This window comes from Hyperolius riggenbachi, chromosome 11, assembly GCF_040937935.1.
Source record: "Hyperolius riggenbachi isolate aHypRig1 chromosome 11, aHypRig1.pri, whole genome shotgun sequence".
Classification (NCBI taxonomy): Eukaryota; Metazoa; Chordata; class Amphibia; order Anura; family Hyperoliidae; genus Hyperolius; species Hyperolius riggenbachi.
The window spans coordinates 18,435,419-18,458,496 of record NC_090656.1 but is presented as its reverse complement, the minus strand read 5'-3'; the positions used below and the strand labels follow the sequence as shown (position 1 = coordinate 18,458,496).

General features: G+C 44.7%; 1 protein-coding gene across 1 annotated transcript in view; it reads left to right on the top strand.

Moving 5' to 3' along the window:
* The window catches only part of LONP2 (lon peptidase 2, peroxisomal), a 162,867-nt gene that overhangs the window by 34,921 nt on the left and 104,868 nt on the right, over positions 1-23,078 (top strand). The window contains exons 5-6 of the mRNA XM_068260949.1: positions 7,651-7,909; positions 17,574-17,715. Coding sequence (XP_068117050.1) covers positions 7,651-7,909; positions 17,574-17,715 — 401 coding nt within the window. The remainder of the gene's footprint in view (positions 1-7,650; positions 7,910-17,573; positions 17,716-23,078) is intronic.

Here is a 23,078-nt window from a genome sequence, read left to right as displayed (position 1 = left end):
TAACAAGACAAATAGTGCGCGCTTCCGCTCGCGTCTCCGGGAGCTTACTGTGCAGGCGCAGTCAGCTCCAGGAGATGAGAGGGAGCATGCCCACACAGCCGCAGACGTGCTAGAGGGTTAATTATACCGGGACCAGCGGCGGGGAACAGATGATCGTAGGTGGACGGCACGGGACATGACAGCTACAGGGGGCTGATAGAAGCCCCAGGTAAGTGTTTGTTTGTTTTTTTTACATTCCACAGAACCCCTTTAAGCTTTTTTAATTTAGAAAAATGCATGCTAGGTGCGTATTCAAGCGGTGCTCCTTCCTACCGGTCTGGAAAGCGTTCGTACTTGCTAGACCACTTTGTGTAATTCACAGAGAATACGATGGAATAAGATTTCCCCTATAATTGCAAAGACGAACAATTCCCAGCAGATCTGTCTCACGTAAAACGTTTTGCAAAGGCGAATCTAGAAGGCAATTGCCGCATTATGTGGGCTTATTAGCAGATCTATGAGACCATCAGCAGATTAGCTGCTAGACCCCACATTACACACGCCAGTGATGTCAATGGAAGCAGCAACCTTGCTGAAATACGGGGGCCGTATGTACTAATCCAGGACTGGGCCACACCCGCTGCGTGTATGCCAGACTCCATTGTTCCGCATGTGAACCCGGCCCCGTCGCAAGGGGGATTTCTTTAATCTGCGCACTTTTAAAAGATCAAAGGGGTTGTTTTTCTGCTTTTTTTGTAATTAAAATGAACAAAGTAACATGAAAAGACTCTGGGAGTAAATGAGATTCAGTTGCTGAGCTCAGTTCCTCTGGGAGAAGCTCTGAAAGCAAACCAGCATGTTGCCTGACCCAAAACACAAACATTAAGGGGAACGCTGGGATTAAATATTCATCCCCAGCGGACGGTAGCTGAATTCTCTATGATCCAGTTTAAAGGGGAGCTGTAGCCAAAATAACATAATTAATAAAATTGGTTATTTTTTTTTTTTTACAATATTCATTTATACATTATTTAGTCAGTGTGTGCCCATCTACCCTCTCCCTGATTTATATTCTGAAATGTATCCACATGGCGACATCTTTATCCCTGTCAGGTAATCTCTGTGGAATGTTAGTTAACTGAGAGTTCTAAAGTCAGTAGAAAATATATCTGATCTCCCAGAATGCTCTGGGTGGAGAATTCTGCATACCGTACCTAATGAGCCTAGGGGCTAGGCTAAGCCTCAATGGGAGGGCGTTTCTGATGATGAAACCAGGATATTTAACATAAATGTGGGCATCCTGAATAATTTACTGCATTCTACTATATGTTGTTACAGTTCCTCTCGAAAATCATAATATATATATATATATATATATATATACATGCACGCAGCACTGGAGGTCCCCAGACTCCATAAGAAATATATAAATACAGAGGGTGCTGCAGCACACAACAGGAAAACAGTGACAGGGACTCTTGGTTACGCTTTAACGCGTTTAAGCTCACCAACTGCGCCAAAGTGTCCCCGATCTGGTGAGTCCTACTCTAACCAGGCAAAAATGCTAGTTTTTATCAGCGTTCTAGTGGGAACCATGCCAAAAGCCCAGGGGTCAGCTAAATGGGAGAAATTAAATTAAAAACACCTCACCTCCTACTAGCTACTAACTGAACTATGTATATATGTATATATATATATATATATATATACACACACACAAAAAGTATGTTTCTACCAGAGTAAAATGAGCCATAATTTTCTTTTCTCCTATGTTGCTGTCACTTACAGTAGGTAGTAGAAACCTGACAGAATCAACAGGTTTTGGACTAGCCCATCTCCTCATGGGGGGCTCTCAGGGTTTTCTTTATTTTTAACCTTCCTGGCGGTTAATTTTTTTTTCCAAATGGAAAAAATCCTTTTTTTTTTAAATTTTTTTTTTGTTTCATGTAAAGCTACCAGAGTGGTAGCTACATGAAACACCACTAGAGGGCGCATGTGGCCCTCTAGTCCGATCGTCGCCGGCATCTATAGCAAACAGGGGAACGCGTATATAACGCGTTCCCCTGTTTGGCTTCTCCTGTCGCCATGGCGACGATCGGGATGACGTCATGGACGTCAGCCGACGTCCTGACGTCAGGCACACCCGATCCAGCCCATAGCGCTGCCCGGAACTCATTGATCCGGGCAGCGCAGGGCTCTGCCGGGGGGGGCCCTCTTCAGCCGCTGCGTGCGGCCGATCAAGCTGTGCGCGCGGCTAGCAAAGTGCTGGCTGCGCGCACAGCAATTTACAGCATGTAAATCGCCCCACCAGGGGCTGAGATCTCCCCCTGCGCGGCATAGCCCGAGCTCAGCTCGGGCTTACCGCCAGGGAGGTTCAAAAGCACTTAGTGAATGGCAACTGCTCCGTCCAACTGCCAAAATAGTGTACGGTGAGCAGTGAGGCTGCCAGCATCTTTGTATAAATGTTTTTCAGGGTATGTCTTTATAAAGAATAAAGGCCATGCTGAGAATCCCCTATGGAGAGATTGACATTACCGACAGGATTTGTGCTAGTCCGAGCTCTACTACTTTACTGTAAGTGACAGCAACATAGGAGAAAAGTAATTTATGAATAATTTTACTCAGGAAGGATTACTTCTTAATTTTATGTATGTACATACACTCCCCTAAAGGATTATTAGGAACACCATACTAATACGGTGTTTGACCCCCTTTCTCCTTCAGAACTGCCTTAATTCTATGTGGCATTCAACAAGGTGCTGAAAGCATTCTTTAGAAATGTTGGCCCATACTGATAGGATAGCATCTTGCAGTTGATGGAGATTTGTGGGATGCACATCCAGGGCATGAAGCTCCCATTCCATCACATCCCAAAGATGCTCTATTGGGTTGGGATCTGGTGACTGTGAGGGCCATTTTAGTACAGTGAACTCATTGTCATGTTCAAGAAACCAATTTGAAATGATTGGAGCTTTGTGACATGGTGCATTATCCTGCTGGAAGTAGCCATAAGAGGATGGGTACATGGTGGTCATGAAGGGATGGACATGGTCAGAAACAATGCTCAGGTAGCCTGTGGCATTTAAACAATGCCCAATTGGCACTAAGGGGGCCTAAAGTGTGCCAAGAAAACATCCCCCACACCATTACACCACCACCACCAGCCTGCACAGTGGTAACAAGGCATGATGGATCCATGTTCTCATTCTGTTTATGCCAAATTCTGACTCTATCGAGACTCATCAGACCAGGCAACATTTTTTCCAGTCTTCAACTGTCCAATTTTGGTGAGCTTGTGCAAATTGTAGCCTCTTTTTCCTATTTGTAGTGGAGATGAGTGGTACCCGGTGGGGTCTTCTGCTGTTGTAGCCCATCCGCCTCAAGCTTGTGCATGTTGTGGCTTCACAAATGCTTTGCTGCATACCTCGGTTGTAACGAGTGGTTATTTCAATCAACGTTGCTCTTCTATCAGCTCAAATCAGGCGGTCCATTCTCCTCTGACCTCTAGTAGCATCAACAAGGCATTTTCGCCCACAGGACTGCCACATACTGGATGTTTTTCCCTTTTCAAACCATTCTTTGTAAACCCTAGAAATGCTTGTGCATGAAAATCCCAGTAACTGAGCAGATTGTGAAATACTCAGACCGGCCATCTGGCACCAACAACCATGCCATGCTCAAAATTGACATTCAGTTTGGAGTTCAGAAGATTGTCTTGACCAGGACCACACCCCTAAATGCATTAAAGCAAATGCCATGTGATTGGTTGATTAGATAATTGCATTAATGAGAAATTGAACAGGTGTTCCTAATAATCCTTTAGGTGAGTGTGTGTGTGTATATACACACACGCGCACGCACGCACGCATGCACACACACACACGTACGCACACACACACACACACACACACACATACACACACACTGGATTGCAAAAGTATTCAGCCCCCTTGAAGTTTTTCACATTTTGTCATACTACTGCCACAAACATTACTCAATTTTATTGGAATTCCACATGAAAGACCAACACAAAGTGGTGTACACATGAGAAGTGGAACGAAAATCATACATGATTCCAAACATTTTTTTACAAATAAGTAACTGCAAAGTGGAGTGTGCATAATTATTCGGCCCCCTTTGATCTGAGTGCAGTCAGTTGCCTATAGACATTGCCTGATGAGTGCTAATGACTAAATAGAGTGCACCTGTGTGTAATCTAATGTCAGTACAAATACAGCTGCTCTGTGAGGGCCTCAGAGGTTGTCTAAGAGTATATTGGGAGCAACAACACCGTGAAGTCCAAAGAACACACAAGACAAGTCAGGGATCAAGTGATTGAGAAATTTAAAGCAGGCTTAGGCTACAAAAAGATTTCCAAAGCCTTGAACATCCCACAGAGCACTGTTCAAGCAATCATTCAGAAATGGAAGGAGTATGGCACAACTGTAAACCTACCAAGACAAGGCCGTCCACCTAAACTCACAGGCCGAACAAGGAGAGCGCTTATCAGAAATGCAGTCAAGAGGCCCATGGTGACTCTGGACGAGCTGCAGAGATCTACAGCTCAGGTGGGGGAATCTGCCCATAGGACAACTATTAGTCATGCACTGCACAAAGTTGGCCTTTATGGAAAAGTGGCAAGAAGAAAGGCATTGTTAACAGAAAGCATAAGAAGTGCAGTTTGCCACAAGCCACACAGCAAACATGTGGAAGAAGCTGCTCTGGTCAGATGAGACCAAAATGGAACTCTTTGGTCAAAATGCAAAACACTATGTGTGGCGGAAAACTAACACTACACATCAATCTGAACACACCATCCCCACTGTCAAATATGGTGGTGGCAGCATCATGCTCGGGGGTGCATCTCTTCAGCAGGGACAGGGAAGCTGGTCAGAGTTGATGGGAAGATGGATGGAGCCAAATACAGGGCAAACTTGGAAGAAAACCTCTTGGAGACTGCAAAAGACTTGAGACTGGGGCAGAGGTTCACCTTCCAGCAGGACAATGACCCTAAACATAAAGCCAGGGCAACAATGGAATGGTTTAAAACAAAACATATCTGTGTTAGAATGGCCCAGTCAAAGTCCAGATCTAAATCCAATCGAGAATCTGTGGCAAGATCTGAAAACTGCTGTTCACAAACGCCGTCCATCTAATCTGACTGAGCTGGAGCTGTTTTGCAAAGAACAATGGGCAAGGTTTTCAGTCTCTAGATGTGCAAAGCTGGTAGAGACATACCCTAAAAGACTGGCAGCTGTAATTGCAGCAAAAGGTGGTTCTACAAAGTATTGACTCAGGGGCTGAATAATTACGCACAACCCACTTTGCAGTTATTTATTTGTAAAAAATGTTTGGAATGATGTATGATTTCCGTTCCACTTCTCATGTGTACACCACTTTGTATTGGTCTTTCACGTGGAATTCCAATAAAATTGATTCATGTTTGTGGAAGTAATGTGACAAAATGTGGAAAACTTCAAGGGGGCCGAATACTTTTGCAAGCCACTGTACATACATACATACAAGAAGATTATTTCTCCCAGAGTAAAATGAGCCATAAATTACTTTTCTCATATGTTGCCGTCACTTATAGTAAGTAGTAGAAACCTGACAGAATCGACAGGTTTTGGACTAGCCCATCTTCTCATGGGGGGCTCTCAGGATTTTCTTTATTTTCAAAAGCACTTAGTGAATGGCAGTTGCTCCGCCCAACTGTCAAAAAAGTGTGCAGTGAGCAGGGAGGCTGGCCAGCATCTTTGTATAAATCTTTTTCAGGGAATGTCTTTATAAAGAATAAAGGCCATGCTGAGAATCCCCCATGAAGAGATGGACTAGCCCATGTCGGTTCTGTCAGATTTTAATGCCTACTGTAAGTGACTGCAATATAGAAGAAAGGTAATTTAGTCAGACGAGGTCCAGATTAGAAACTGTCAGTCGTATATCCGAATGTTTCACCCTTTCAGACAATAAAATAAAAAAGGAACACAGCCTAGTTATTTATATGCTTTTCACTGTACAAACACATATCTATCTCATCATGTCACATGTCACTTAAAGAGAAACTCCGACCAAAAATTGAACTTTATCTTAATCAGTAGCTGATACCCCCTTTTACATGAGAAATCTATTCCTTTTCACAAAGACCATCAGGGGGCGCTGTATGACTGATATTGTGGTGAAACCCCTCCCACAAGTAACCCCTCCCACAAGTAACCCTGTCTGTGAACCTTGTTGCATTGTGGGAAATAGCTGTTTACAGCTGTTTCCAACTGCCAAAAACCATGCAGCAGCTACATCACCTGCCCACAGTAAAATGTTCACTGGAGTTCCTCTTTAAAGAGGAACGGTACAAAGTTCCTTTGTCGCTAGCGTAGATTACCAAAATGAAGGGTGCACACAAGGTAGCTTGTCCATTCTTAAACCAGTATTCTGTATAGGAATCAGTGCACCCCTCGCTGAAATCAAAGGTACAATTCCAGCTTGGAAGCACAACACTCTGTCTTTCTAGTTTACAGTTGCGAAACAGTTATCTGTGTAAGGCTTGCTTCCCACCTGCAAAGGCCCCATCATAGCAGAGGGGACAGTGCAGCGTCTGCTCTCACTGATTTTCATTTCCAGTCTGTGTCCGGAGGATGCGTTTCCACTACAGGTATTTATGGGAATCAGACCCGCTTGTCTGGAAAAACGCTGCAGGTTGGGACTTTAGATTCTCTAAACGGAACCGTTTTAAAGCAAATCTGAAGCTAAAAAAATTATGATAGGAGTTGTTTGTTAGTATGGATAATTAACAGAACAGGAGCAGCAAAGAAAAGTCTCATATTTGAATTTTCAGTTATGTAGCTTTTTTTTTTTTTTTTTTTTTTTATAACATTGCATCATTCTGTCACAGTTGCAATTTTGAAACCACACTCAGTATTTTAAGCTATAAAACCAGGGCTGTGGAGTCGAGGAGTCGAGGAGTCGGGGCAATTTTGGGCACCCGGAGTCGGAGTTGGAGTCGTGGTTTCAGAAACTGCGGAGTCGGGAGTTGGAGTCGCATGATTTTTGTACAAAATCCACAGCCCTGTTAAGTATTAGACTAAGGAGTCGGAGTCGAGGAGTCGGAGTCTGAGCAATTTTGGGTACCCGGAGTCGGAGTCGTGGTTTCAGAAACTGAGGAGTCGGAGTTGGAGTCGGAAGATTTTTGTACTGACTCCACAGCCCTGTATAAAACAAAGCAAAAATAATGACCCTTTAAATTTTCCTGCAGTAAACGACTCAAGCTATCGCTCACTGTTTCTTGCCTGTTGAAGTGCTTCAGAAAACAGGACTGTACTTGACACAAGTTGGGTTGAATAGTTCAGAGAAGCTATTTAGCATCGATAACTGAAGTTGTTGTTTTTCTTTGTTCTTTTTTTAACTCTTCCTGTACTGGAAAACAATATGAGACTCATATCTTTGCCACTAATGTTCTATTAACTGTACTACACATACAATTCATTATCTTATAAGTTTTTGATCCCTTCAAGTATGTTTTAAAACGCAAGTGGAAGCAGACCGTATTTTACACGTGCGTTTGCTACGTTTCCCTGCGCCGCAAGTGGAAACCAAGTTTAAAACTGTCAACTGTAAAAGTAAAGCAGCTTTTTGATGGGCAGCCTGCATACTAACCTCCAGATAAATCTCTTGCAGATCGGCTGGATATCCGCGCTGCGCGGATCCTCCTTGACAACGATCACTACGCCATGGCGAAGCTGAAAAAGAGAGTTTTGGAATACCTGGCCGTGCGACAGCTCAAGAACAACTTAAAGGGGCCCATCTTGTGCTTTGTGGGCCCCCCTGGCGTAGGCAAGACCAGCGTGGGAAGATCTGTCGCCAAGACCTTGGGCAGAGAGTTCCACCGGATCGCCCTGGGCGGAGTCTGCGACCAGTCTGATATCCGTGGACACAGGTAAGAGGACTCCGTGGAAGGCGGCCCTAAAGAACGACGCCAAGATGTTAGGGTTCCCATTCATTACTCGATTTTCAGAGTCAATATCCGGACGTTTTAGTCATAATGATCGAATCTGTCAGATATCGATGCCGCAACATGGCCACCAGATTGATTGTTTAGATCGATTTCTGACCGAAACCTGTCAAAACTCTTAAAGAGGAACTCCAGTGAAAATAATGTAATAAAAAATTGCTTGATTTTCTACAATAATTATGTATAAATATATATACAATTAACCTCCTTGCCGATTATCCCGAGCTCAGCTCGGGGTAACCTGCGTAGGAGGATTTCTCAGGCCCCGCTGGGCCGATTTTCAAAATTTTTTTTCCCCTACACGCAGCTAGCGCTTTGCTAGCTGCGTGTGGTACGCGATCGCCGCCGATTCGCCACTACCCGCCGCGCCGCCCCCCCCCTCCAGACCCCTTGCGCAGCCTGGCCAATGAGTGCCAGGCAGCGCTGAGGGGTGGATCGGGATTCCCTCTGACGTCCCGCCCAGTCGCCATGGCGACCGGGGAAGCCCAGCAGGAAATCCCATTCTGAACGCGATTTCCTGCTTACTATGATCGCGGAAGGCGATCGGAGTAGATAGGGGGATGCCGCTTGTCAGCGGCTATCATGTAGCGAGCCCTGGGCTCGCTACATGATTAAAAAAAAAAAAACAGTACAGTTCCACAATAAATGTTCCTTTGTCCTTGACCATAAATTTAAAATGCATAAACATATAAAAGTCAAACAACAGTTCATGTGTAACAGTTTCCAGGCTCTAAAAGCTGCATAAAGTTCAGGGAATCTTCCTGTAATAGATAATAACCAGTATACGCCCACCAGATGTTAAGCTGCCTTTTCAGGATCAGCTAATAGCGCTTCTGACCCAGCCAGTGTGCAGGGTATCCTAGGTGCGTTCTGCCTCCTCTTGTATCCTCAAAACATAGGGACATAAAACAGAAAAGCACTCGAATAGTGTGATACTGTTTTGATAACACTGTCACTCATGAAAAACACACCAGTGCTCCCAGATCTTACAGAAACACCTTGTGCTCCTTCACCATATACTAAATGAAGCCTCTCACCAAATATCATGGCTGACCCAGCACAGACCAGCAATCAAGCTTCATAGATAATATCCATGATCCTCCTCCAGCCTCAGTGTCCCTAAGACTCAAACAGGGACCAGCATAGTGTAAAACCGCTTTTTTTCTTAAAAGATTTAAAAGAAGTGCACTCACAAAAGTCCAGTACAAATGCGCATAGAAGAATTCCTCAAGCTCGTCTTAGCGTACCTCGCTCCTTAGGCTCCGCCCAACTAGTTTCGTCCCATGACTCATCAGGGGAAAAAACATTATTTTTGCTTCTGAAAATACTACATCCTTTTGTCTTTAGAGATTTGTTTTGTCCTTGCAGTTGTAATTCAAAAATCAGCTGCTTGTGTCATCTGCAGACCTCTTTATACAGTTAAAGAGGAACTTCGACCTAAACAAACATACTGTCATTAAACATTAGCTATGTTAATTAAAATAGATAGGTAATATAATCTCTTACCCACACTGTTTTAAAACAGGCAAATGTTTGTGATGTCATGGGGCAGCCATCTTTTTGGTTGAAAGGAGGTGATAGGGAGCATGAGACACAGCTCTAACTGTCCTGTGTCCTGATCCCACCTCCCAGCTGCGCGCGCTAGGCTTCATATCTTAAATTCAAATTTTTTAAAAATAAAATTTGCATCAAAACAGCAGAACGAGAACAACAACATCAGAAATACCATCATACTTTGCACAGCATCAGGGGAAAATGCCCGGGCAGATTTCTTGAGACTTGGGTAAGAAAAACAAAGTTCTGATGCTGTGAAACAGTTAAAGAAACACCAAGCCTTTTCAGTGCTGCTGAGTAGATTTTTAGTCTGGAGGTTCACTTTAAGTTTGCCACCTTTGATTTTGAGCGCTTCCTCGGTTATCGGTGCTACTAGGTGGTCTGCTGGCTTAATGTGTGCAGATACAGTATAGTGGCATTGTTACCTGAGGAAGAAGGTAGGAATCACGAAACGTGTTGTTTGGGGCTTTGGATAAATGGTTTGGCCAGTATAGGCTTTTTATTTAGTTGTAGTACTGGGTAGGAGGTGCTTTTATAACAGTCTTCCATATTTGTCCAACAAGTAGATATAATTTGAATCTTGTGCTACGCCGCGATCAGATCAGTCAGCGCAGGGCGATAGTGCAGCTTCAGTACTGGGGGACAGTCAGGAATCTGTATAAAGTATGAAGGGGCGCGCTATCATGCATTATCCCTTAGTTACTGACAATTGCACTTACTAGAGGTAATATAATATGATGCTTATATAGAGGCAAGACTCTTCCGTCTCCTGTGATTCCTCCGTCAGGCCATGGCCAGCAGCACGGGTGTTACATTGGAGCACTCTGGTATGGGGGAGAAGAGCAGCTGGATGGGTGGGCCTGTGTTCAGTGTGCTTGTAACGTCATTACAGCAGATCCGTGATGAAAAACCAACTATAACAAGTAGCTTGTCTATATATCTTATCTAAAGTTTAGATAGTTTACACAACAAATCTAGCTGCAAACGGCTTTAATAAAATATGATTATTTCTTCCTGTGATACAATGACAGCAGCCATGTTGTTTGTAAACATTATACACAGGCAAGCTTATCTGCATCTTGAGCACTCAGCCTGTGAAAAAAACGTTATCCTCCCCCCTCCTCCTCCCCTCTGCCTCTGAAATCTCTGGCTCCCCCTCCTCCTGCCCAGACTGAGCTCCCATGAGCCCTTGCTACTGTCTGAAAATGCCTTGGCTTTCTGAAAACCTGTGGGCGTGGCTTGTTTAGTTTATAGGGCATTAGAGTATTAAAACAAAAACAAAAAAGTATTTGGCTTGAGGAATGCCCTATAAACAATAGGAAAGGAACACAATTATGCAATGAGTAAAAGTTCATCTCGGATCCTTTAATTGTTTCAGTGGCACTCCACCTTCACATATTAATAACCAGGCAGTACTTGCTTTTTTTTGGTGTCTGAAAGAGTTACTTTTTAGACATGGAAGTGACAGCTTCTACCGTGTCTGAAATATAGTAAACAGCACTGATAATCAAATTGCAGCCATAAAAGTTTTCCTGACCGAATACAACTTCTGAGGTCAGAGAGAGATAGGTAAAGGTAAATAGTTAATGTATTTTCACTCAGGGACATTTTAATAGGCGGCCACTGAGCCGAGACAATAAAACATTCAGAGCCCTTTCACACCGGGGTGGTGGTGCGTTATTTTTACTGCACCCCACCGCCAGGCAATGCAAATCTATGGATTCTTTCATACTTCTGCGGTACAGCGTGACACAACGCACGTCTTATGCTTGCGAGCTGCGGCGATCTGCATCAGCCTGGAAGTCATGTTAGTCTATGGCGACACGGGGATATTTAGAAAACTACCAATGTAATGGCGCGCATGCGCGGAAGTGTATTTTTACAATCCGCTTCTGTGAAATTCTGAATACCCCCAAGCAGGAAGTGACCGCTAGCACGCGTCACTTCCTGCTTGGCCCAATGCCAGATGGGGAATATTGCCTAGTAACACGGTATTTCTCAAAAGGCCTGATTTTGGCGGAGTGGTACGGCGCGGCTGCCGCACCGCCAGTTTGCAGTGTGAAACTGGCCACAATCTACTTTGTAAATGTTTAAATATAAAATAACTCATTGTTGGGATCTGATGAATAGTTCTGTGAGCTTTTAGCGCACGGCCAGCACAATGGCGTTTCTGAATGATTTTTTTTTCTTGAGGCCAGGCGTTTCCCTTTATACAGAACCGCCTCGTGAGCTGTGTTGGCAGGAAGATGTGATTTATTAGACGTGAAGCGTAACTCATTCTCGTCTCGTGGTTTGTGAAATAAACATTGGCAGTGAGGCGATTCTGCCTGTTCCTCATGTGAGGAATGTTCACGTGGTTACACACGTATGAGTGGAGATAAAGTGTCCAGCCGGAGTCATTACTAATCTGTGTACACAGGAGGCAGCCTGAGCACTCCCCCGAAATATGCCCCTGAGAGAGATGAGGAGAATCTCCTGCAACTCACCATCAGGAGACCCCAAATACAATATGGCGGGAGCAGGAGAGTGCCCCTACCCCCATCCAATCTGCTCTTGTTTGTCAGGTTATTGTTTAATGGGTGTTGTGTCTGAACCAAAAGAAAAAGGGTCTTTTCTGATCTACTTCTGCAGTTTACAGAACTATTATTCAGACACTTTATCCAGGACAGAGGCCACTATACTCCCTGATGAGTTGTCCAGTAATCTGTCTGGTGGATCGTCGCGGCCGAGCGCAGGCCAAGGGCATTGTTCTACTGACTCCACCTGCTCCATCGTGTGCTGTACTGTCACTCCTCCCCCTCTATAGCAACAGAACGTGTTGCTTGCCTACAGGCTAGCGATGCTACTTTACGAATTCCACCCTAAACTGTCGCCCGAGGGATTGAAGCTTGATCCCTGTCAGTCTACGGAGCTTTAGGCTGCTTTCACAGTGAGACGTTACAGGCGCACGTTAGAGCAGCCTGTAACGCACCCCCACTGCACAGCAATGAAAAATCAATGGGCTGTTCACAGTGCCCACATTGCGTTACATAGTAACGCTTCACGTCAAGACAACATACTGCATGCAGTACTTCAGTGGTTCCCAACCCATGTGCCGCGACACATACATGTGTCGCGGCAGCTTTGGGTATGTGTCGCGGCTCTCGGAGGGGAGCAGCGCAGTGGAGGGAGAAGAACTGTGGGCAGCGGCGGAGAAGGGGGCCATCTCCCCCCCTTCTCTCACCTTAGGGTGCTCTGCCTCCCTCACTCTCCCCTCAGATACTAACTGTGGCGGGCTGGCGGCACTTGGCAGTGGGCGGGACTTACCTTCCGTGTCGCTCCATGCGCCGGCCGGAAGTTCTGGCTCTGCAGCCGCTGCTCTGGTCTGGATCAGGCCAGAGTAGCGGCAAATCATCCCGCGCCGGCGACGAAACCAGACGGGACAGAGACACGGAAGGTAAGTTCCGCCCCTCTGCCAGCCACCGCACTTCGTTCCGGAGGAGAGAGCGAGAGCACCCTGAGGTGCCGCTCTCCTTCCCTCGCTCTCTCCTCCTGGGGGGGCACCTGGCTACATATTCTGGGCACATATATCCCTGGCTACATATACCCCTGACTACATATACCGGGGACATATACACCTGCCTACATATACTGTGGACATATACACCTGCCTACATATACTGGGGACATATACCCCTGGCTACATATACTGGGGACATATACCTCTGGCTACATATACTGGGGACATATACACCTGCCTACATATACTGGGGACATATACACCTGCCTACATATACTGGGGACATATACACCTGCCTACATATACTGGGGACATATACCCCTGGCTACATATACTGGGGACATATACCTCTGGCTACATATACTGGGGACATATACCGGGGACATATACACCTGCCTACATATACTGTGGACATATACACCTGCCTACATATACTGGGGACATATACCCCTGGCTACATATACTGGGAACATATACACCTGCCTACATATACTGGGGACATATACACCTGCCTACATATACTGGGGACATATACACCTGCCTACATATACTGGGGACATATACCCCTGCCTACATATACTGGGGACATATACCCCTGCCTACATATACTGGGGACATATACCCCTGCCTACATATACTGGGGACATATACCCCTGCCTACATATACTGGGGACATATACCCCTGCCTACATATACTGGGGACATATACCCCTGGCTACATATACTGGGGACATATACCTCTGGCTACATATACTGGGGACATATACCGGGGACATATACACCTGCCTACATATACTGGGGACATATACACCTGCCTACATATACTGGGGACATATACACCTGCCTACATATACTGGGGACATATACCCCTGCCTACATATACTGGGGACATATACCCCTGCCTTCATATACTGGGGACATATACCCCTGCCTTCATATACTGGGGACATATACCCCTGCCTACATATACTGGGGACATATACCCCTGCCTACATATACTGGGGACATATGCCCCTGCCTACATATACTGGGGACATATGCCGTTAGACGTTAGAGCAGCCTGTAACGCACCCCCACTGGCTACATATACTGGGGACATATACCTCTGGCTACATATACTGGGGACATATTCACCTGCCTACATATACTGGGGACATATACACCTGCCTACATATACTGGGGACATATACACCTGCCTACATATACTGGGGACATATACCCCTGGCTACATATACTGGGGACATATACCTCTGGCTACATATACTGGGGACATATACCGGGGACATATACACCTGCCTACATATACTGTGGACATATACACCTGCCTACATATACTGGGGACATATACCCCTGGCTACATATACTGGGGACATATACCTCTGGCTACATATACTGGGAACATATACACCTGCCTACATATACTGGGGACATATACACCTGCCTACATATACTGGGGACATATACACCTGCCTACATATACTGGGGACATATACCCCTGCCTACATATACTGGGGACATATACCCCTGCCTACATATACTGGGGACATATACCCCTGCCTACATATACTGGGCACATATACCCCTGGCTACATATACTGGGGACATATACCCCTGGCTACATATACTGGGGACATATACCCCTGGCTACATATACTGGGGACATATACCTCTGGCTACATATACTGGGGACATATACCGGGGACATATACACCTGCCTACATATACTGGGGACATATACACCTGCCTACATATACTGGAGACATATACCCCTGCCTACATATACTGGGGACATATACCCCTGCCTACATATACTGGGGACATATACCCCTGCCTACATATACTGGGGACATATACCCCTGCCTACATATACTGGGGACATATACCCCTGCCTACATATACTGGGGACATATGTCCCTGCCTACATATACTGGGGACATATGTCCCTGCCTACATATACTGGGGACATATACCCCTGCCTACATATCCTGGGCACATATACCCCTGGCTACATATCCTGGGCACATATACCCCTGCCTACATATACTGGGGACATATACCCCTGCCTACATATACTGGGGACATATACCCCTGCCTACATATCCTGGGCACATATACCCCTGCCTACATATCCTGGGCACATATACCCCTGGCTACATATCCTGGGCACATATACCCCTGGCTACATATCCTGGGCACATATACCCCTGCCTACATATCCTGGGCACATATACCCCTGGCTACATATACTGGGCACATATATCCCTGGCTACATATACTGGGCACATATATCCCTGGCTACATATACTGGGGACAACTAGCTGTTTGTCATTATGTGCATTTACTGGTGAAAAGCTGTCTCTTATTATGTGCATTTACTGGTGAAAAGCTGTCTCTTATTATGTGAATTTACTGGTGAAAAGCTGTCTCTTATTATGTGCATTTACTGGTGAAAAGCTGTCTCTTATTACGTAAATTTACTGGTGAAAAGCTGTCTCTTATTATGTGCATTTACTGGTGAAAAGCTGTCTCTTATTATGTGAATTTACTGGTGAAAAGCTGTCTCTTATTATGTGCATTTACTGGTGAAAAGAGGTCTTTTATTATGTGCATTTACTGGGGAAACGCTGTCTCTCATTACGTGCATTTACTGGTGAAAGGCTGTCTGTCATTACCTGCATTTACTGGTGAAACGCTGTCTCTTATGTGCATTTAGTGGGGAAACGCTGTCTCTCATTACATGCATTTAGTCTACGTGTCACGGAGATCTGAACGTTTGGTTTGATGTGTCACGACTCCAAAAAGGTTGGGAACCACTGCAGTACTTCATACGCGGCTAAGCCGCGTTAGACTGTTTGCACATGCTCAGTACGGGTGTTTTTTCTTATTTTAGGGGCGGAGAGGAGGCGGGGAGAGGCCGCTACGTAGCCAGGCACATGGCTACTTGGCATTCACTGCACTTGCAGTGTTTACTCTTTGGAGCGGCCGCTGATTGGCTGGCGGGACCACGTGATGCGGAGAGCTCCGCTCACGTGGTCTCCGCAGCGCCTCCGGCAGAGCAGGCGCACCAAGAGCTGCTTGTAACGCGGCTCTTGGTAGCGTCCTGCTCCAACACCACCAGGCGTTGCGTTAGGGGCACGTTATGTGCCCTATAATGTCCCCTAAACGCAACGTCCTGGTGTGTAAGTAGCCTTAAAGAGGCCCTGCACTGACAAATAGAAGAATGCAGAACATTATTCAGGATACCCTTTTGTATGGTGATTTTCCTGATTTCAGCATCCTAAACACTTCCTATAGCTATACATTGTTGTATATTGAATGTAACTCCCCTCTCCTTATGTTATGTTGAAGAGGAACTAAACTCAGAACTTCCTCTCTGCTCTAAAAGATACAAAACGGCATAATAACCTTTAAGGAAAAACATTTCTTTGTTACAGCTGATACAAATCCTGCAATTAATCTGCACTGTTTCTACTTCCTGATTCATGGAGGCAGACATATCGTTAACATCCTGTGCTTTCCGATGAGCTTATCTGCCATAGCAGTCAGGTGACTCAGGGGAGAGAACAAATTACAACTTGTGACTAAACACAGATGAGGGGGAATTAGGAAAGATTTTTCATTGGGCAAACTCTAATTTATAGATAGTACCGTGTTAGCCATCAGTAAAAGCAAGAAGTTTTAAATCTGCAAGGCCGAAAGCTTGCTTATTTTTATTCATTTTTAGTTAGCCAATAAATGGTATCATCCTGATTTAAAACTTCTTAATATATAGATGAATACTGTAAAAAAAAAATTTCTCTACAGTTCCCCTTTAAACACTTTCTGCCAGATTTTTTTGTGATGTCCGACTCCCGATAGCATTATTCTTCTACCCACCCTGGAAGCCGCCCCTTTGTGTGTCATCTTTTCTTCCCCTTCCATAGTAGTAGATGCGTCACTAGCCTCCTGGCTGGAGACGCATCTGTGCAGAGGTTCGTCCCGACTTATCCCCCAAAATGTCAAATCCCGATCCCTATGATTGATAGTAATTGAGAAATGTGTACACAACTTTAGCTGTCTGCAAATTTTCAAGAAGCCCTGTAGTGACATACAGTAGAAAGCAATAAGGGATTCAGGACTCCCACTTTTACATTCATTTTCCTGATTTCAGCATCATAAACACTTCCTATATCTATATATGGCTGCCTATTGGTATGTAGCCCCGCCCTCCCAGTGATGTTTAGCCTAGGCTATTTAGGTGTGCGGAATCCTCCTTCCAGAGCATTCTGGGAGACCAGGTGTTATTTCTACTGGCTTTGGAATTCTCAGACACAAACATTCTGCGGTGATGCACCTGACAGGACTCACCAATGGGCAAAACCTGACTAAAATAATTTACCAATGAATATTGCAAACAATAATAAGCATTTTTATTCATTATGTTATTTTCACTAAAGTTCCTCTTTATTCTCTAAACGTAGTGCACCAGTCTAAACGTATAGCAATTTTATGACTAATATGCAGTTTCTCACGTCACCTATCCCGTTGCTGTTGCAGACGCACGTATGTGGGCAGCATGCCGGGCCGGATAATAAACGGGCTGAAGATGGTCGGTGTGAATAATCCGGTCTTCCTGCTGGATGAAGTGGACAAGCTGGGGAAGAGTCTGCAGGGGGATCCGGCGGCTGCACTGCTGGAGGTAAGAAAACATCTGCGTAGATCACTCACCAGTATCACTAAGAGCCAGAGATAGAATCCCAGATAAGGGTGCTCTGTAAATCTCACAATACTTAAACACTTCATATCCCTTCTATAAACAAATACCTCTGTGCGATTATGTGGCTAGTATACCAGATAATCTACTGATCGGAGCAAAAGGCCTGTTTATTAAAGTGAACCTCCAGACTAAAAATCTACTCAGCAGCAATGAAAAGGCTTGATGCTTCTTAAACAGTTTCACAGCTTTGTTTTTCTTACCCAAGCCTCATTTTTAGCTGCACAGAAGAAAACTGCCCGGGCATTTTTCCCCTGATGCTGTGCAACGCATGATGGGATTTCTGATGTTGTTCTCCTTCTGCTGTTTTGGTGCAATTTTTTTTTTTAAATTTGAGATTTGAAGCCTAGTGTGCGCAGCTGGCTGGGGTGATCAGGACACAGGATAGTTGGAACTGTGTCTCATGCTCCCTGTCACCTCCTTTCAACCAAAAAGATTGCTGCCCCCATGAAAAAGATGGCTGGCCCCATGAAATCACAAACATTTACCTGTTGTTTTAAAACAGAGTGGTTAAGAGATTATATTACCTATCTATTTTAATTAACATAACTAATGTACCTTAATGACATGTTTGTTGAGGCTGGAGTTCCCCTTTAATCTGAAGTGAAAATAAATTTATGAAATAATGCATTGTATGTTTAATACACCTAAGAAATAGAATAATAGCAGCACAGAAACCAGTCTCATATTGTTTCCATCACAGGAAGAGTTAAGAAACTTCAGTTGTTATCTATGGAAAAGAGCCTTCTGAGCTCTCCAACCGGTTTAGTCTGCTACAGTGCTGTTTTCAGAGGCACTTATACTTCAAAGAAACAGTGACAGGCAGCTTCAGATAAGGTTTTACTGCAGGGAAGTTGAGTTGAAAGGGTCATTAGCTCTGCTCTGTTTCGTAATTTAAAATACAGTGTGGTTTGTAAATTGCAAACATGATAGAATGATGCGATGCTATAAAAAAAAAGCTGTATACCTGAAAATAAAAACATGAGATTCTTTTCTTTGCTACTAATGTTCTATTATCCATACTACACATACAATTCATTATAAGGGTTTTTTTTTTTTTGCTTCAGTGTCGCTTTAAAGAAAATAACAGGCTTCATGCTAAAGATGTGTGCACACCTTTGCTGGATGGATCAGGCCCTGATCACCTTGGGTGACATCGCTGGGCTGGGCTGCACAGACGCGAGTCAGCTGTTTAGCTTAGACGTGCTGCGTTGCTATGCAGGGAGGCGGAGCTTAGATGTGCTGTGTTGCTATGCAGGGAGGCAGAGGGATGACAAAGCAGCACATGCCTGACGTCACGCGAAGGAGTGGCGTGAATAATGGGATCGGCCATTATGTAATGGTGCAGGCACAGGGCGGCTGCAGGGGGCTGGTAGAAGCCCCAGGTAAGCTAAACTCGTTCCCTCCCCCCCCCCCCCCCCCCGATTCAGATTCATTTTAAGGGTTAAAAACCGTGAGAAGCAAACCAGTAAATTATGACTCCTTTTGGTCTAGGGAGCAGTAAGTGAGGGACAGGAATAATAAGCATGATGGGGGTTCTTGTAAAAGTTGTCTTGTTTTGCTGTCCCTATATCAGTTGGACTTATCTATCCACTTCCTATCAGAGCAGGAAGTGAAGAAGACATTTTTCATTATAGAGACCTTTTTTATTATTTATATTAGGGACCTTTTTTATTATTTATATTATTAATAAACTCCAGACGCAAATATGTTCCTTGTCTTGTGCAGAGATCGTTTCTACCTTCTACTGAACATTTAGATTAGGTGCTAGCAATTGACCAAGTCAGGATCCCCTGCACCAGCCACTTCCTGCCTGAAAAAAGTTGTCTTGTTTTGCTGTCTCCGTATCAGTTGGACAAGGTTTTATGCCCATGTGCTGCCCTATAAGTTCAAGAGCCCACATTAGCCGAAATAATATACAAGTACTCTACATGTAATAATAATAGCTGGAAATATCGGATTTTAGCGCGACCATTTAAAATGGACACCGTGGGAATTTGGGCACCAGAAATAGCTGCAAGTAAAATAACAGTAACTTACTGATATTCTGCTAAGTATAACTGGGTAATTCCAATAGTAGAAAATTGGTAATCTTTACCGATATTTTACTATGGCCTAACCTAACTTTACTGTCACTAAACCACACCCTCTCAATGCCTAACTGACTAACCCCTCCTCTCAATGCCTAACCCTAACTGACCCCACAGATGCCCAACCAACCCCCCCCCCCCCAATCAATGCCCACAGTGACACCCACTCCCCTTGGTGCATAATGCTAAATGATCCCTGCTGTAGCTTAACCTCCCCCGCTGATGTCTAACTCAAAGTGACCCCCCCCCCCCAATGCCTAACCCTAACTGACTTGCCACTCTATGCCTAAGCCTAACCCCTGCCCACCCTCGAAAACCTTCCTGCCCACGCCAATGCCTAATCCTCCTAATTAACAGAAACCGGAAGACTAATCCCAGTATGTATCAAGTGCAACGGGCACCCAAATTACCCCTCTTGAGTGCCACGATAGCCACAAACATTGCAGTCTATACGCCGTCAAATTTTAAAATATCGCCGCCCTTGACTAAATTTACTGCTGGCTTCTGAGAGTGGAGTTCTTCTTTAGATCTTCTTGTTGCTGTGTGCTGCTATGTATGTGTGAGCGGCTATCTCTCTGCAGACAGCTGCAGCCCATCTTGTGTCCACTGATGCATTTTACATTCTTAAGCAGCCTTAACCTAAGGGCTCCCCAGACACAGAATAAGGAATTCTTTGTGCGGAGCGCTCAGCGTAGATTCCTGCGGAGCTCACGAGGCGACCCGGAATATCGACCCACAACAGTCCCAGCACCTGCTGCTGACAGAGGGGATTACTCTATTTACTTTATAGAATGTTTTTTGTGTGCGAATGGACGCATCGCTCGAGAAAACATGAGAAAAAAATCTCCGCCTGCCAAAAACCACACTGATTTCATTAGAGTAAACATACATATATCCAGGCACATCGCCTCTAGTTAGGACATTAAATAAATTATTAGGGAAAGGGAGGTGCTGAAGGGGGTGTGGCTAGAAACAGCAAAAATCAATTAACCCTTCGCACACTCACATGCAAATGTTCAAACAAATGCATTCACAGATTTACTCATCCAGGCACAACTGTTATCCCTACAGCTAAATTAAAAGCCAGGGTTTTAGTTCACAGAAGAATGCATTCTTATGCTTAGTCACCTATACTGCGTAGAAGTACCAAGGTAAACATAGGTGTCCTAACTCTGGCCCTGTAACATGCATAGTGCAGACATGCAAACACATTCATTGCATCAAACCTATCAATGGATTAGGAGCACACATCCTAACTTCCTCTCCTGGGAAAGACGGTGCATCTTACCAATCGCACAAGGGAGCTAATGTTATGTGTCCATGTGCACCATGCGCATACACCAGCATAAGCTGTCTGCATGCTGACAAACATACAGGGGAAGGGGGGAGTGCACCGAATTGGACCCTAGCCACAGGGGTCAATGATAAGAATAAACATACATATATCCAGGCACATCGCCTCTAGTTAGGACATTAAATAAATTATTAGGGAAAGGGAGGTGCTGAAGGGGGTGTGGCTAGAAACAGCAAAAATCAATTAACCCTTCGCACACTCACATGCAAATGTTCAAACAAATGCATTCACAGATTTACTCATCCAGGCACAACTGTTATCCCTACAGCTAAATTAAAAGCCAGGGTTTTAGTTCACAGAAGAATGCATTCTTATGCTTAGTCACCATACTGCGTAGAAGTACCCAGGTAAACATAGGTGTCCTAACTCTGGCCCTGTAACATGCATAGTGCAGACATGCAAACACATTCATTGCATCAAACCTATCAATGGATTAGGAGCACACATCCTAACTTCCTCTCCTGGGAAAGACGGTGCATCTTACCAATCGCACAAGGGAGCTAATGTTATGTGTCCATGTGCACCATGCGCATACACCAGCATAAGCTGTCTGCATGCTGACAAACATACAGGGGAAGGGGGGAGTGCACCGAATTGGACCCTAGCCACAGGGGTCAATGATAAGAATAAACATACATATATCCAGGCACATCGCCTCTAGTTAGGACATTAAATGACCTGTGGCTAGGGTCCAATTCGGTGCACTCCCCCCTTCCCCTGTATGTTTGTCAGCATGCAGACAGCTTATGCTGGTGTATGCGCATGGTGCACATGGACACATAACATTAGCTCCCTTGTGCGATTGGTAAGATGCACCGTCTTTCCCAGGAGAGGAAGTTAGGATGTGTGCTCCTAATCCATTGATAGGTTTGATGCAATGAATGTGTTTGCATGTCTGCACTATGCATGTTACAGGGCCAGAGTTAGGACACCTATGTTTACCTGGGTACTTCTACGCAGTATAGGTGACTAAGCATAAGAATGCATTCTTCTGTGAACTAAAACCCTGGCTTTTAATTTAGCTGTAGGGATAACAGTTGTGCCTGGATGAGTAAATCTGTGAATGCATTTGTTTGAACATTTGCATGTGAGTGTGCGAAGGGTTAATTGATTTTTGCTGTTTCTAGCCACACCCCCTTCAGCACCTCCCTTTCCCTAATAATTTATTTAATGTCCTAACTAGAGGCGATGTGCCTGGATATATGTATGTTTATTCTTATCATTGACCCCTGTGGCTAGGGTCCAATTCGGTGCACTCCCCCCTTCCCCTGTATGTTTGTCAGCATGCAGACAGCTTATGCTGGTGTATGCGCATGGTGCACATGGACACATAACATTAGCTCCCTTGTGCGATTGGTAAGATGCACCGTCTTTCCCAGGAGAGGAAGTTAGGATGTGTGCTCCTAATCCATTGATAGGTTTGATGCAATGAATGTGTTTGCATGTCTGCACTATGCATGTTACAGGGCCAGAGTTAGGACACCTATGTTTACCTGGGTACTTCTACGCAGTATAGGTGACTAAGCATAAGAATGCATTCTTCTGTGAACTAAAACCCTGGCTTTTAATTTAGCTGTAGGGATAACAGTTGTGCCTGGATGAGTAAATCTGTGAATGCATTTGTTTGAACATTTGCATGTGAGTGTGCGAAGGGTTAATTGATTTTTGCTGTTTCTAGCCACACCCCCTTCAGCACCTCCCTTTCCCTAATAATTTATTTAATGTCCTAACTAGAGGCGATGTGCCTGGATATATGTATGTTTATTCTTATCATTGACCCCTGTGGCTAGGGTCCAATTCGGTGCACTCCCCCCTTCCCCTGTATGTTTGTCAGCATGCAGACA